Consider the following 13,331-nt stretch of genomic DNA (forward strand, 5'->3'; position numbering starts at 1 on the left):
AGAAAAGCTCATAAGACTATCACTGGAAAATGAAGGGTTATGATCAGGAAAGAGCTTTTATTATTATTATTATTTTGCTTGGATTCCACTCCATACGTGAGTAACACTGGTTTTGAGTGTCATTGTTTGTCTGTTGACAAGTAACAACAAACTCTTGTTTGTATTTACTCTTGTGTACTGAATGTATGTTCATTTTTTGTGCTTCCTTGTAGTTTGTTCATCATCTTCGCTTTATTTTTCGTGAAACATTATTTTGTTGCGCTTCTGCTATGATAAATAGACATCACTCTTGCATTGCATGTGTAATGGAGGCCAGCTAGTGAGAGTTGTGCAGGCTGATGACTGCTAGAGAATGCATTGTTTACTGTTTAGCTTCCCTGTTAGTGCATCGATCGGGGTTCAAGACCGACTCAGAGCAGCGCTGTCAGGATTGGAGGGTGAGCTTTGGAGACGGAGCAATCAAGAGACAAATATCAACAATCTTCAGCAATTACTTTGAGAAACACCATACTACATCTTAACTGTATTCAGAACCGAAAAAGAATGAAAAATAAAAGTAGCTATATAAACGTCAAGCCAAAATGAATGAATTTAAACTGAAACAGAAACCGGCGTAGGCCTCCTTTAAATAGCATACCTCTCTCATACGGCTCAAATCCAAATGTTTCCATATTCACAATGTATTTGGATGCTAAACTATTTTGTATTATGTAAACTAGTGGTTCAACAGATCACAAAGCTCACGCTTTGGATCATATTATGGTTTTGAGTCACAGTTCAATCATTTTTTCGTATCAGCAAGAAAAAAATTAATTGGGGGGTTACAAATATTACTTTGCTTTCCAGTTGTTAAATAAAGCACACTTTAAGTACTTTTATACCAGAGCAAAAACTACTAGCCTAACTGATAAAGTTACATCATTAAAGGCAAGTGAACAGTCAGTTGATTCAGTTCGACTGTAAAGATCCTTTATAATCACTTATAAGCCTTAATCAGTTATGAGTCGAGTCGCACATGTACTTCACATGAAGATGGCTTGACTTAATGTAAAGGGGTTCCAAATCAGTCATGTATCCTAAATTTCAGTTTCAATGATTCCTGAGAAGATGGCGCAGCAGTCCACTGGGGTTATTAAACAGAGCCAGTGTCTCTCTCTGTTTCCATTTAAACTGTTTGGTTGGCTGTCAGAGTCTCTTGTCTGATATCTCAGTAAATTTCATTTTATAGTCAGATGTTTTGGCACAATGATTTATGTTTAATGGCTAAATCTTTAATGGTGGCCTGCATTAGCTGCAGTGCCCTAATGTGTTCATTTACTACTGCTTAATTTTAAAACATTTTAACATTTTAACTAGCAGAGCTTTGCGTTTTATTGGAAAATAGGGGGCCAATGGTTTTGAAATAGTGATCAAAAGAAGAGTGTATTAATGTGGCACTCAGCACATACAGTTTGTTTGTCTGTCTTTCTTTTATATCTATCTATCATACGTTTGTGTACACATTTCACTTCAGACAAGAACAAGCACCAATTTGTTAATTTCCTGCAGTGGTTCCTCCAGCCTTTTTGCAGTGATGTGCTAAACAGATGTGAGCACTTTTAATAGAATTATAATGATTGATAATAAGACTTTAATAATAATAATAATGATGTCACTCTTTTATTAGGTGCTTCAGCCAAATGAGATGCAGAAGTGAATGTTATATGGACACACACACACACACACACACACACACACACACACACACACACACACACACACACACACACACACACACACACACACACACACACACACACACACACACACACACACAGTTAAGCTTTTAAAAGAATCCACAACCACACTCAAGGCAACAGAATGATTTACACATGAATTGTGACTTTCAACAAATGTGTGTTCGTATGTGTTTGTTTGAATACGTCATATGTGCGTTTATAGGTGTGTGCACGTGATGCATTCATGTGTATTTATGTGCGCTGGTATGTTTATGTTAGCATGATATATGTGTGTGTGTGTGTGTGTGTGTGTGTGTGTGTGTGTGTGTGTGTGTGTGTGTGTGTGTGTGTGTGTGTGTGTGTGTGTGTGTGTGTGTGTGTATAGGTGTGTGCACGTGATGCATTCATGTGTATTTATGTGCGCTGGTATGTTTATGTTAGCATGTTATATGTGGTGTGTGTGTGTGTGTGTGTGTGTGTGTGTGTGTGTGTGTGTGTGTGTGTGTGTGTGTGTGTGTGTGTATGTGCGTTTATAGGTGTGTTCACGTGATGCTGGTATGTTTATGTTAGCATGTTATATGTGTGTGTGTGTGTGTGTGTGTGTGTGTGTGTGTGTGTGTGTGTGTGTGTGTGTGTGTGTGTGTGTATGTTAAAATATGCATGTGAATAAATATCAATATTCGCATGTCTATGCACATGTATGCTGTTTGTGTGTGTATATTCATGAATGTGTTTGTTGTGCACCCCTGTGTAGAATGACACGATTTTATCCTTGCAGGTTAGGACAAGGAATGATAAAGGAGAGGGGTGGAACTGCAATTTATGACAAAAACGTGTGAGTGTGTCTGTGTGTCAGAGAAACGCAGAGAGACAAAGAGGCTTTTGCTAAGCTTGATTCCAGACAACTCTGAAGAGCAACAGTGCCACCTAGCTTGAAGAGAGAGTGCGATAGAGGATAGCGCACACACTAATTGCATGGCTGTACAGAGAATAACATGCTCTCTGAAAGTCTGGAGGATGCAATTGTCATGCGTTTAGCACAGGGATATGAGAAATACTTTTACTTTTACAAAAACTACAAAAGTATGGGTGTTCCTGTAGTATTGTTAGTACTGAGCAGTTTGCCAGTTCAGTACCAATGGCTGTTTGACTGGCGTAGGCTATTTGCTTCTCATGGCATGTGTGGTAATGCGGTTGTGCGCAAGAATGTTCAAATGCACTTCCTTGTCAAAATGGCTGTCTTGGTGCAGTGTTATTTTAGAATGATTTATATCAGTGTTATTTTAGGTTTTATTGTAATTTGATTAATATTATGAATAGCTTAGTTTAATTTTAGTTTAATTGTTAGTCATATCGGTATGTGCTTTTGTCATTTATTCGCTTTTTTTAATACTGCTATTTAGGTTTAATTTATTTTATTTTATACTTCTTTCCAGTTAATACGTTTAGTGCTTCAACTTTAACTCATTTTAGTTTATTGCCAAGGCAACATTTCTAATTTTTGTTTAATTTATTTCAGCTTTATTTCAATTCCAGTAACAGAAATGTTTCTGCCAATGCCAGGCCATTTGATGGCGATGAAACACTATAGACTGAACACGTAACACGCATGTGAAGACGTCATCGTCTTCAAAGATTCACATTTTTGTTGTTTACACAGAGTTTACATAAAAAATTTTGCACTTTGAAACCCATTTTCAAAAGTTTGCGTTTTCAGGCACCCAAAACGCCGTTGTCGTTTAAAGGTGCCATGTGTAAGAATAGAGGTAAAAATATCCAAAAAATTAGCTACACGCATCAAAAGATTGAGAAGAAATAAGGGCAATGATGTCATTAAACAAATGACAAGTTATAGTGCTGCAGAGATATCAACCTGAATTAGCATGCTAGATTACTAGCCACGGGCCGACAGGTGCCATAATACCAGTTTCGGCCATGGGAGGCGGTATGCGGGCAACATAACCACCAGCCAAACTGCAATACACGAATAACTCGCACGGCTTGTGGGCGTACTTGAACCTGATGTGTTAGATAGTTAGCTCTACCCACAGATCCGATCCGGTTTTCACCTGTTATCTACCAGACCCCGTCTCTACCAAGCTGATGATAAAATGTAACATTAGCTATTATGTTTATTAAATTAATTTCCTGAGGTAAATCTGACATATTTGTTCTCCAGCTATGTTATTGACCTCTGCACGCTGATTAAAAAAAATGATTGGTCGATATTATGTATGAGGAATACATTTTGGTAAGTTGTAGCGTACTGTATCTTTCAACAGTGTTCGTGTTCTTTTACTATTAGCTAGTAGAGATGATCAGTTCACGTGCGCTAAGGATCTGTTGTGAAACATTTGCGAGCGCCAAAACAGTATTTATTGTTTGAATTGCGTAATAAAATTGACAGAATCTGAGAGCTGAGATTTGTTTATATCATAACTAACCTGCTCTGTCTATTCTGTCGGTCTCCATGTCCTCTTTGCTTTGCGATTTTTCTGTGCGTGACAAAATTGATGTGTGGCGTGACTGAGAGCGTGTGAAAAGTGTCAAGCGGTGAATTTGTGAGAGTTGGCAGCTCTGAATGGCGCTAGCTTGGTCAACATCAGCGAATGCTGTCTGTCAAATGAATGTAATTCAAACTAACAATAAAAATGTAATATGAACAAAACGAATATGAACATATTCACTGGTGAAGGGGAGTAGCTTGAAGATGTCATATTTAAAAATCACTTGACATCAACCAACGTTCCTCTGGAGTCAAAACGTCCTCTATTAGGAGTTGGCTCGGCTTCGGCTATGGCTCTAGGGTCGTTGTGAAGGTAGGGGCGGAGCATAGAGACGATGCCGTTTCTCGTTTGTTACTCTAGAGTAGACCAACTCACTTTCTGGAGGTATACTGACCCCATCTGGTATGGAATGTGGAGTGTTAATTGATTTTTTGGCGGACATGACACAAGGCACCTTTAAACCAACAAACAAAACGCATAAAAAGTTTTACGTTTTTAGTTGAAAATTGTGTCGTATAAACAGCATTAACAATATCGACATATTAAAGTAAACACAGTTGAATAAGGTAGGGACAAAAAAATAAATACATGATTTCTGGATAAGACCCTGAAGTAATAAGCCACACAGATCTGTCCAATATCTGATGTATATTATTAACAAAAATAATAACAAGAACAAGAGAAACATTCACTGCTCTTGTGTAATTGTTATCAAGTGTCGACTACTGAAATCTTGGTTTGTCACAATCTAGGGTCGTAGTTTTACATGTTGTTTTACAAAATCATAGTTTTACATGTTGTGTGAACTGAGCAGCAAACATTGGTTGTGTTGTATAACCCTGTGAATGTGTTCTGTGTTTTACAGGGTCTTCTGAAGAACCCTATTCTTGCAGTAGTTCTGGACCAGAGGTTGGAGGAGACTAGTCTGTCCACAGCGCTAATCAGCAACTTCCTGTTTAACGGTCCCGAGTCCAAGCGCCCAGCAGGAATGCCAGCCTTCGACTGGCGTAACATCTTCATCGCCATCAGCCAGATAGCACAACAACTCACTCAGATTCTACAGGTCTGTTTTCTACACTCTAGTTTGTTGCAGGGCTGTTCAGAATTGAATAGATAATGCATTTCCATTCATTTCCTGAATTTCTGTTGATTTTATACTGAAGTAGCAAACTGGATGCAGAACTGTAATTCAAATTTGCAAATTGAAATTCAAAGAAATGGCAAAACGTGTACTTTTCCACTAAAAGTTTAAGTTAAGTTAAAGTTAAAGACAAACTTTGAATGTTTGTTTGAAAGTACTGTATGTATGCTTTTAAATTTCCCAGAACTGAATGGAGAATGCCGTTTCTTTGCCTTTCAGTTCCTAAATTTGAATTGAATTTGAACTTAGGTCACAAACAGGATGCAGAATTTGTCATTTAAAATACAGAAAATACAGTGAAATGCAATGAACCTGCAGCAAATGTAATTTTCCACTAAAAGTCTAAGTTCATCAAAACAAACTTTGAGAGTTTGGTTTAAGAAAGTTTTATTTATTTGCTTGCTTGCTTATTGCTTATATAAGTGTAAAGGTTTCCCATAATGTAATGGCGAATGTCGTTTCTTTGCCTTTCAATTCCTGAATTTGAATAGAATTTGAACTGAGGTAGCAAACAGGATTCAGAATGTGTCATTCGAATTTGAATTTAAGGAAAAAGAATGAACTGAACTGCCAGAAGTTCTTAAGTTCTTAAAGACAAACTTTGAATGTTGGCTTTTTTTTTATTTATTTTTTATGTTATATAGGCCTTACACGTGCCTACATGCCATTATCTGTATTCCTCTTACAATGCAAATTCCAATTCAACATCCTGTGAAGCATATTGCCAATCTCATGAATCGAAAACGAGCCAATTCCTAAACTCTGAATTGCTGGTTCGTCCACCATCTGTTTGCATGTCTCTTTTGATTTTCTCACAACAATTAACTTCATGTTTCTTTCAGAATCGCGCTTTTCTCTTAGCCTTTTTCTGCCTTCCTTTGTTCTGATCTCTTTTTACTCTATCCACCATTGTCTTCCCTCTTTTATTCTCAATGTGTCTGAAATTCAGGCAGGATCAGGATGGTGTAGCCTTGAACAATCTGGGCTGGCAACTAAAAAGTTACAGGTTTGAGTCTCACAAAGGTTGATCAGTGAGCCAGTATGAAGGCACTGAACCTCTGATTGATTCAAGCGAACTGAAACTGTAATGGGTGCGCTCTAAAGGCCCTTTAATATGATCCAACTCTGTAGGGCAAAGAGTCAAGCTGCATTGTTGCAAACTAGTCAAGCATTGTAACACTGAAAGTGCAGCCAATGATCACAGTGATTAATTTGCATGATGTATCATTTTGTGATCAAAACCAATCAAAGAATCAAAGCACAAAAGAAGAGAGACTGATCCTGTGCATATCTAGATGCATTGAGCTGTACAAAAAAAACACTGAATCCTTGTCATGACATTCAGAGATAAATAATGTTTGGTGGAAATCAAAGCAGCACAAGACATTTGTGTTGATACAAGCAATGGAGCCCTACATATGTGGTACAATTGCTTTAAGTCTGTTTAAATCATCCGATAAATGACTAAAGGGTTAGTTAAACTGGATTTTAAGAGATTTAAATTGGCTAAACCAACAGTAAACATTGTATAACAAAACAGTTATAATATTAAAATATACTATATTGGTCCGGTTTCACAGACAGAGATTATTTTCACTAAACCAGGATTAGGCCTTAGTTCAATTAGGGCATTTAAGTAGCTTTTATAAACATGCCTTAAAAAAAAAAAAACATTACTGATTCATATTTTTTCAATAACACATTTTAGTAGTATATCAATAATATCAAATCACCAGTAAAATCTGTAAACAATATCATAAAGTGATAAATCATTACTGTATATATCATCTTTTAACAGTATTTTTTAAATCTTAATATAGAAAACCCTCCCATCATTACATTTTTTTTTTGTGTTGTAATATTTCTTCTACTCTGAGAAACGTTTTATTCTGTTTAGACCCTTAAAAGGCTTTTGATCAAGTTAATCCAAATTTAGTTTAGTTAGAATTGTTGTCTTTACTATCTTATTTAGTTTCTATTTTACATTTGAATAGAATCATTTTCACCATGCAAATGTGAAATATAAACTATATTATAAATTATAAAAAAAATATGAATTATATTTATAAATTAGAATTAAACAAAACGTTAAAAGTAGATTAAATAAAATATGGTTTTATATTAGTTCATGATACCTAATTCATTAACTAATGCTAACAAATTAAATCTTGTAGTTTTAAGCTCTTTTTGAGCTCAAATGATGTATTATTTGGGTTGTTCCACTGAATGCATGTGCACAAGATTAAAGACTGTTGTAAAGAGCAGATTATGTCTTTTTCTAATAAGATGTTTGGCTCTTTTAACATTCAAAGTCAAGACATTTTGTCAGTTGATGTTGTCCAGTCTCGACATGTTTTATGGTTCTTTATTGTTCAGCTTGATTGGATGCTGATGTTTCCTCAGTTCTCTTTCATTTATTCTGTACTCTGTTTACTCTTCTTATTCGGCCTCTCCACGGCTGAGCTCAATCCCGAACTCTCCTTTGCAGACGCTTCTCTGTTCTGCCTGCTGCTTCTGTTCATCGTACGCCACATGAATCCCATTCTTCACTGTCAGATTCAGATGCAACAGAGGTGCTGAAAACTGTGTGTGTGTGTGTGTGTGTGTGTGTGTTCAGTGTTTTGATCTGGATAAGTTTGAAGGTGTCAGCAGTGAGACTGTGCTGGTTGAACAGTCTCTTAAGCTCCTGAATCAGGACAGGTTCTGGGCCGGACTGGTCTTCACGGATCTCAATGACCCCAGTGAACTCCAGCCTCCACCCCACATCAGATACAAGATCCGCATGGAGATCGAGGAGACCGAAAGAACGGACAAAATCAAGGAGAGGTTAGAACAGAAAACCATATACGATAACACTATCACCATACGGCGGCTGGAAAACATAAAAAAATAATAAAAAAGCTGAGGGGCAGTGAAGACATCTTATATGAAATGAAATCTTTATTGTCCATTTGCATGGAAATATATATTTGCCCAAACTGGTGGAATAACTTACACACTACAACTGATACACATTCACATATATTCAGTCCAAAAACTAAACAATTATAAAAATAAAAATAAAACAATTGACAAAGGGACAAAATGTCTCTTTAAAACATTTTTAGTTGCTCTCGGTACCATGTAGCGCCTTTCTGATGGCTGTTTTTTTAAATTCATGGATGTGAAGGACATTTAAGATATTTGGTGCTTTTTTATAGCAGTGGTATTCAGATGGTGGACCCCAGCTTGGTTCTATCTGTTCCATTCATGGTTCCATAATTGTGGTATTTTATCGCATCAAAATAATGGAGCAGATCACATCACAAGCGCTCAGGGTCGTTTACGCTAATGATCTTTCGGCTCTACATCCTCTGCTATTTTATCTAGAGCCAAACGCGCCTCATTCTCTCTCCTCTTAAGAAAAAGAAGTTTATTCAAGTGTGCTATTAGTATACTTCTTTTAAACTAAAGTCTAAGTATATTTGGTATATACTTTAGTTTTTTGATCGAGATATAATTAAAAGTATAGGCCCTATTAAGTATTCTAATCATACGTGTATGTATGGCTTGTAGTTGTTTTTCCACATAGTTTAACATACTGTCTTATAAACTTACATTTTTGAAAATATTGATTTATAAAGAAAACAGTTATGTTCTTAATGCTGAGTATCTGCATTTTTATGTAGACTTGTCCACTGGTAGCGTATGGAATGCCAAAGCTGACTTAATTAAAAATAAATAAATACATAAATAAATATACAAATAAATGTAAAAAAGCAAAAATACATAAATAAATACATAAATAAATATACAAAGAAATGTAAAAAAGTACAAATAAATGAGTATTTATACTTTTATTTCCTTATTTATGTATAATTGTATTTTTTCGCACATTTTTTTATTTTTTTATTTATACGTTTATTAATTTATTTATTTCCACTTTTATTTATTTCCACATTCATTTATGTATATATGTTTTTATGTCTACATTTATTTATTTTCACATTTATTTATTTTCACATTTATTTATTTCTACATTTATTTATTCCTACATTTATTTATTTCTACATTTCTTAGTCCGTATGCTTATGAGGGGGGCGTGTTTTACCTCAGACATCAGCAATCGAGCTCAGAGTGGCAGTGTTGAAGCTTTGAGGCCACAGTGACACCTTGTGGTGTGTGACCAAACGAAACGCAAGAGGTCTGGGACAATATCACATTTTAAGTCATGTATATCACCCTAACTGTATGTAGGGTAGGCTATATAGGGTTAACACACATAGCACACATGAACAGAAACTGCACTTCAACGGGTCTGATAGCAGACACTTGGACATGGAAGCGCATGAAAGTATTCACTATTAATAACAATGTAAACGCTGTGGATAGGGCTGATAAGAGCTTGCGTTTATTGTCGATGAGACTCGCACACCAGCGCAGAACGCAGAGAGAAACCAGCGCACATTTCACTGACTCCTACGCAAGCATATTGATCAATGAGTTTGCAACGCGACTTAATACACGGTTTACATTCGCGTTTCATAATTTCTTATGCATAACCTTTGACAATTCAAATGCTTAAAACACAACCCATATTTCATAAATGCTGCTCTTTAGATACTGATAAATCACAAGTCATCACTTTAGAATTATTCTTAAATCAAACAAAAGGGGCTCATGTAAACGCAGCTATAGTGAGCCACGCATCTCACCCCATGCAGTGCAGGACAGAAGCATCATCATGCCCATTCAAACAGCACCTGTCGTGCCCATGGTCGTGGTGATATTTCCCCCTATAAATTGATTTTATATCTACCCAAAACTTATTATATATGTCATATATGTCAAGTTCTTAATATTAATCGATAAACTACTCAGTTATAATTATAATAAGGCACTATGCTGTTATCAGTAAAATAAAATTAACAAAAGTCATTAAAAGTCAAAATCTTAATACAGAGGAGAATGTTTTTACACTGCAATTACAATTGCATAAAAGTCGTTATGAGATTAATGAAATGACTCACTCGTTTAAGACAGTGACTTACCGCCACCTACTGGCTGTTTAAGTTTCATATTTAAATATACAATTTAATTGATTCCATCATTTCATATTTCTATATTCATTTATTTTTAACATTAATATCATAACTACTTTTACTTTCTACCTATTTAATAAGTTTTGGGTAGATATAAAATCAATTTATAGGGGGAAATATCACCACGACCATGGGCACGACAGGTGCTGTTTGAATGGGCATGATGATGCTTCTGTCCTGCACTGCATGGGGTGAGATGCGTGGCTCACTATAGCTGCGTTTACATGAGCCCCTTTTGTTTGATTTAAGAATAATTCCAAATTGATGACTTGTGATTTATCAGTATCTAAAGAGCAGCATCTATGAAATATGGGTTGTGTTTTAAGCATTTGAATTGTCAAAGGTTATGCATAAGAAATTATGAAACGCGAATGTAAACCGTGTATTAAGTCGCGTTGCAAACTCATTGATCAATATGCTTGCGTAGGAGTCAGTGAAATGTGCGCTGGTTTCTCTCTGCGTTCTGCGCTGGTGTGCGAGTCTCATCGACAATAAATGCAAGCTCTTATCAGCCCTATCCACAGCGTTTACATTGTTATTAATAGTGAGTACTTTCATGCGCTTCCATGTCCAAGTGTCTGCTATCAGACCCGTTGAAGTGCAGTTTCTGTTCATGTGTGCTATGTGTGTTAACCCTATATAGCCTACCCTACATACAGTTAGGGTGATATACATGACTTAAAATGTGATATTGTCCCAGACCTCTTGCGTTTCGTTTGGTCACACACCACAAGGTGTCACTGTGGCCTCAAAGCTTCAACACTGCCACTCTGAGCTCGATTGCTGATGTCTGAGGTAAAACACGCCCCCCTCATAAGCATACGGACTAAGAAATGCAGAAATAAATAAATGTAGGAATAAATAAATGTGGAAATAAATAAATGTATAAATAAATAAATGTAGACATAAAAACATATATACATAAATTAATGTGGAAATAAATGAAAGTGGAAATAAATAAATGAATAAATGTATAAATAAAAAAATGTGTGAAAAAAAACAATTACACATAAATAAGGAAATAAAAGTATAAATACTCATTTATTTGTACTTTTTTTACATTTCTTTGTATATTTATTTATGTATTTTTGCTTTTTTACATTTATTCGTATATTTATTTATTTATGTATTTATTTATTTATTTTTAATTAAGTCAGCTTTGGCATTCCATAGTAGCGTACATAGGAATTGACTTCAAATCAAATCTACTCTTTCCCCACCACTAACTAAATGTTCCTGCTATGTATGTTATCACTGATATACGGTAGGGGGCACTATTACTCATCTTCTGAAAGATTACAGAATCTCCGGCTCAAAACACAGACGAAGAAGAAGCAGAAACAACTCAAGAGACAGAAAAGGGAACCTCGGCTTCATAAGTCTCTTACTGAAATATGTAGTAGAAAACCCGTGAAAGTTTACGTTATTTTTTTTTAAAAATCCACAGTTTTATACATATTGTGGACAATGGTGTGCACATTTAAGGTGCGGAGTGCATTCTGCGTTGATGACGTCAAATGGTTGTACTCGGTGAGCTAACGTTACTGGTGCTATTTTTAGCGCAACCTAACTCAGAAAAGAAATACTGATACGATCTTACTTTCATAAATTTTAAAAAAACGTGCTTCAAGAATTAAAATAGTAAACTACTAGTATACGTTTAAGTTCACTTGTTGTACAAATGCAGTTTAAATGAGAAAAATAGTTGTGAACTACTTGTGCACTACTGTTACACTACAGTATAACAGTTACTTAAACGTACACTTTTATATACTAAAAAGTGGGCCAATTTAGTTCCAAGCAGTATTGAAATAATACAAGTATACTTCTAGTACATTGGTAACGGTTAGTATACTTACTGCATAAAATATACTTAAAATATGCTTGAACATTTCTTAAGTATACTTAATAAAATTAACTTGAATTATACTTCTTGAGGTGTCTGCAGCATAATAAAAGCTCCACTGCTCTCAAGCTGTGTGCCGCCCTCGTCTTTCATTAGCAATCGCTCCAGAGGCTTCATTCCACTCCAACGGCTTTTGTAACTTTATTAAATCTTTAATACATTACTGGTCATCCATGAATATGATTTCTGCCCGAGTCCCGTCGTATTCTCCAGACCATAACTCCCATGATTCCGCAAAATCAAGGAATCATCAAGCTACAACTTTGTTTTGAACAAGCTACCTCTACGGACAATGATGCTTACAGAGTCAGAGAATATTTTCTGTATGGCCCGCGTCCAAATGATTGCCAAAAATATATTGTAGCTACATCACACAAAAGATGAAGCGTTAGTTTTACTCCAGAGAATCACTGTAAGAGCTGAATAAACACAGTAACGTTATAGCCTAAGACGTGCGCATTAAAGTCTTATCCATAAACTCTCCCTTTCATTATCATCAACAGCCTAAACAGCGAAGTACAAAAAACACTCGTTACCATTAAAAGTACACAAATATATAACACCTTTTCAGTGGGTGCTTAATAAACTGGTAAACTTTATATCTGTAAACTTTCATTTTTGCTGTGATCAGTAACGTTAGGCCTATCGCTCCAGAGACTGTAAGCTGGATCACCAACAGTTGTACTGATCCATCCTCGAGTAACAAAAAGAGTAAATGAAGACTGCTGTGTTCATTCTTATATCCAGCAACAAATTGGAACGTGCTAAGCCCTTGATCACTATCAAGCCCTTGATCAGAATCCACTATGAGGTTGATTTATTATATTTATGATTTATTATAGCATTATATTTATTATTTATTATATTATTATTATTGAGTTGTTTAAATAAAAAGTAATTAAAAAAAATAATATATCATAGAGTCGTTTGTGGTGGGGTAAATTAAACGCAATATATTTTGACGTCACAATCGTGTTG

General features: G+C 35.6%; 1 protein-coding gene across 3 annotated transcripts in view; it reads left to right on the plus strand.

Annotated features, from left to right (window-relative positions):
• The window catches only part of LOC143710818 (phospholipid-transporting ATPase ABCA1), a 272,481-nt gene that overhangs the window by 124,121 nt on the left and 135,029 nt on the right, over positions 1-13,331 (plus strand). For all 3 annotated transcript variants that reach the window (XM_077202050.1, XM_077202051.1, XM_077202052.1), the window contains 2 exons: positions 5,091-5,288; positions 7,984-8,192. In XM_077202050.1, coding sequence (XP_077058165.1) covers positions 5,091-5,288; positions 7,984-8,192 — 407 coding nt within the window. The remainder of the gene's footprint in view (positions 1-5,090; positions 5,289-7,983; positions 8,193-13,331) is intronic.

This window comes from Siphateles boraxobius, unplaced genomic scaffold (genome assembly GCF_051911475.1).
Source record: "Siphateles boraxobius isolate OS27281-9 unplaced genomic scaffold, OSU_SipBor_1 48, whole genome shotgun sequence".
Lineage (NCBI taxonomy): Eukaryota > Metazoa > Chordata > Actinopteri > Cypriniformes > Leuciscidae > Siphateles > Siphateles boraxobius.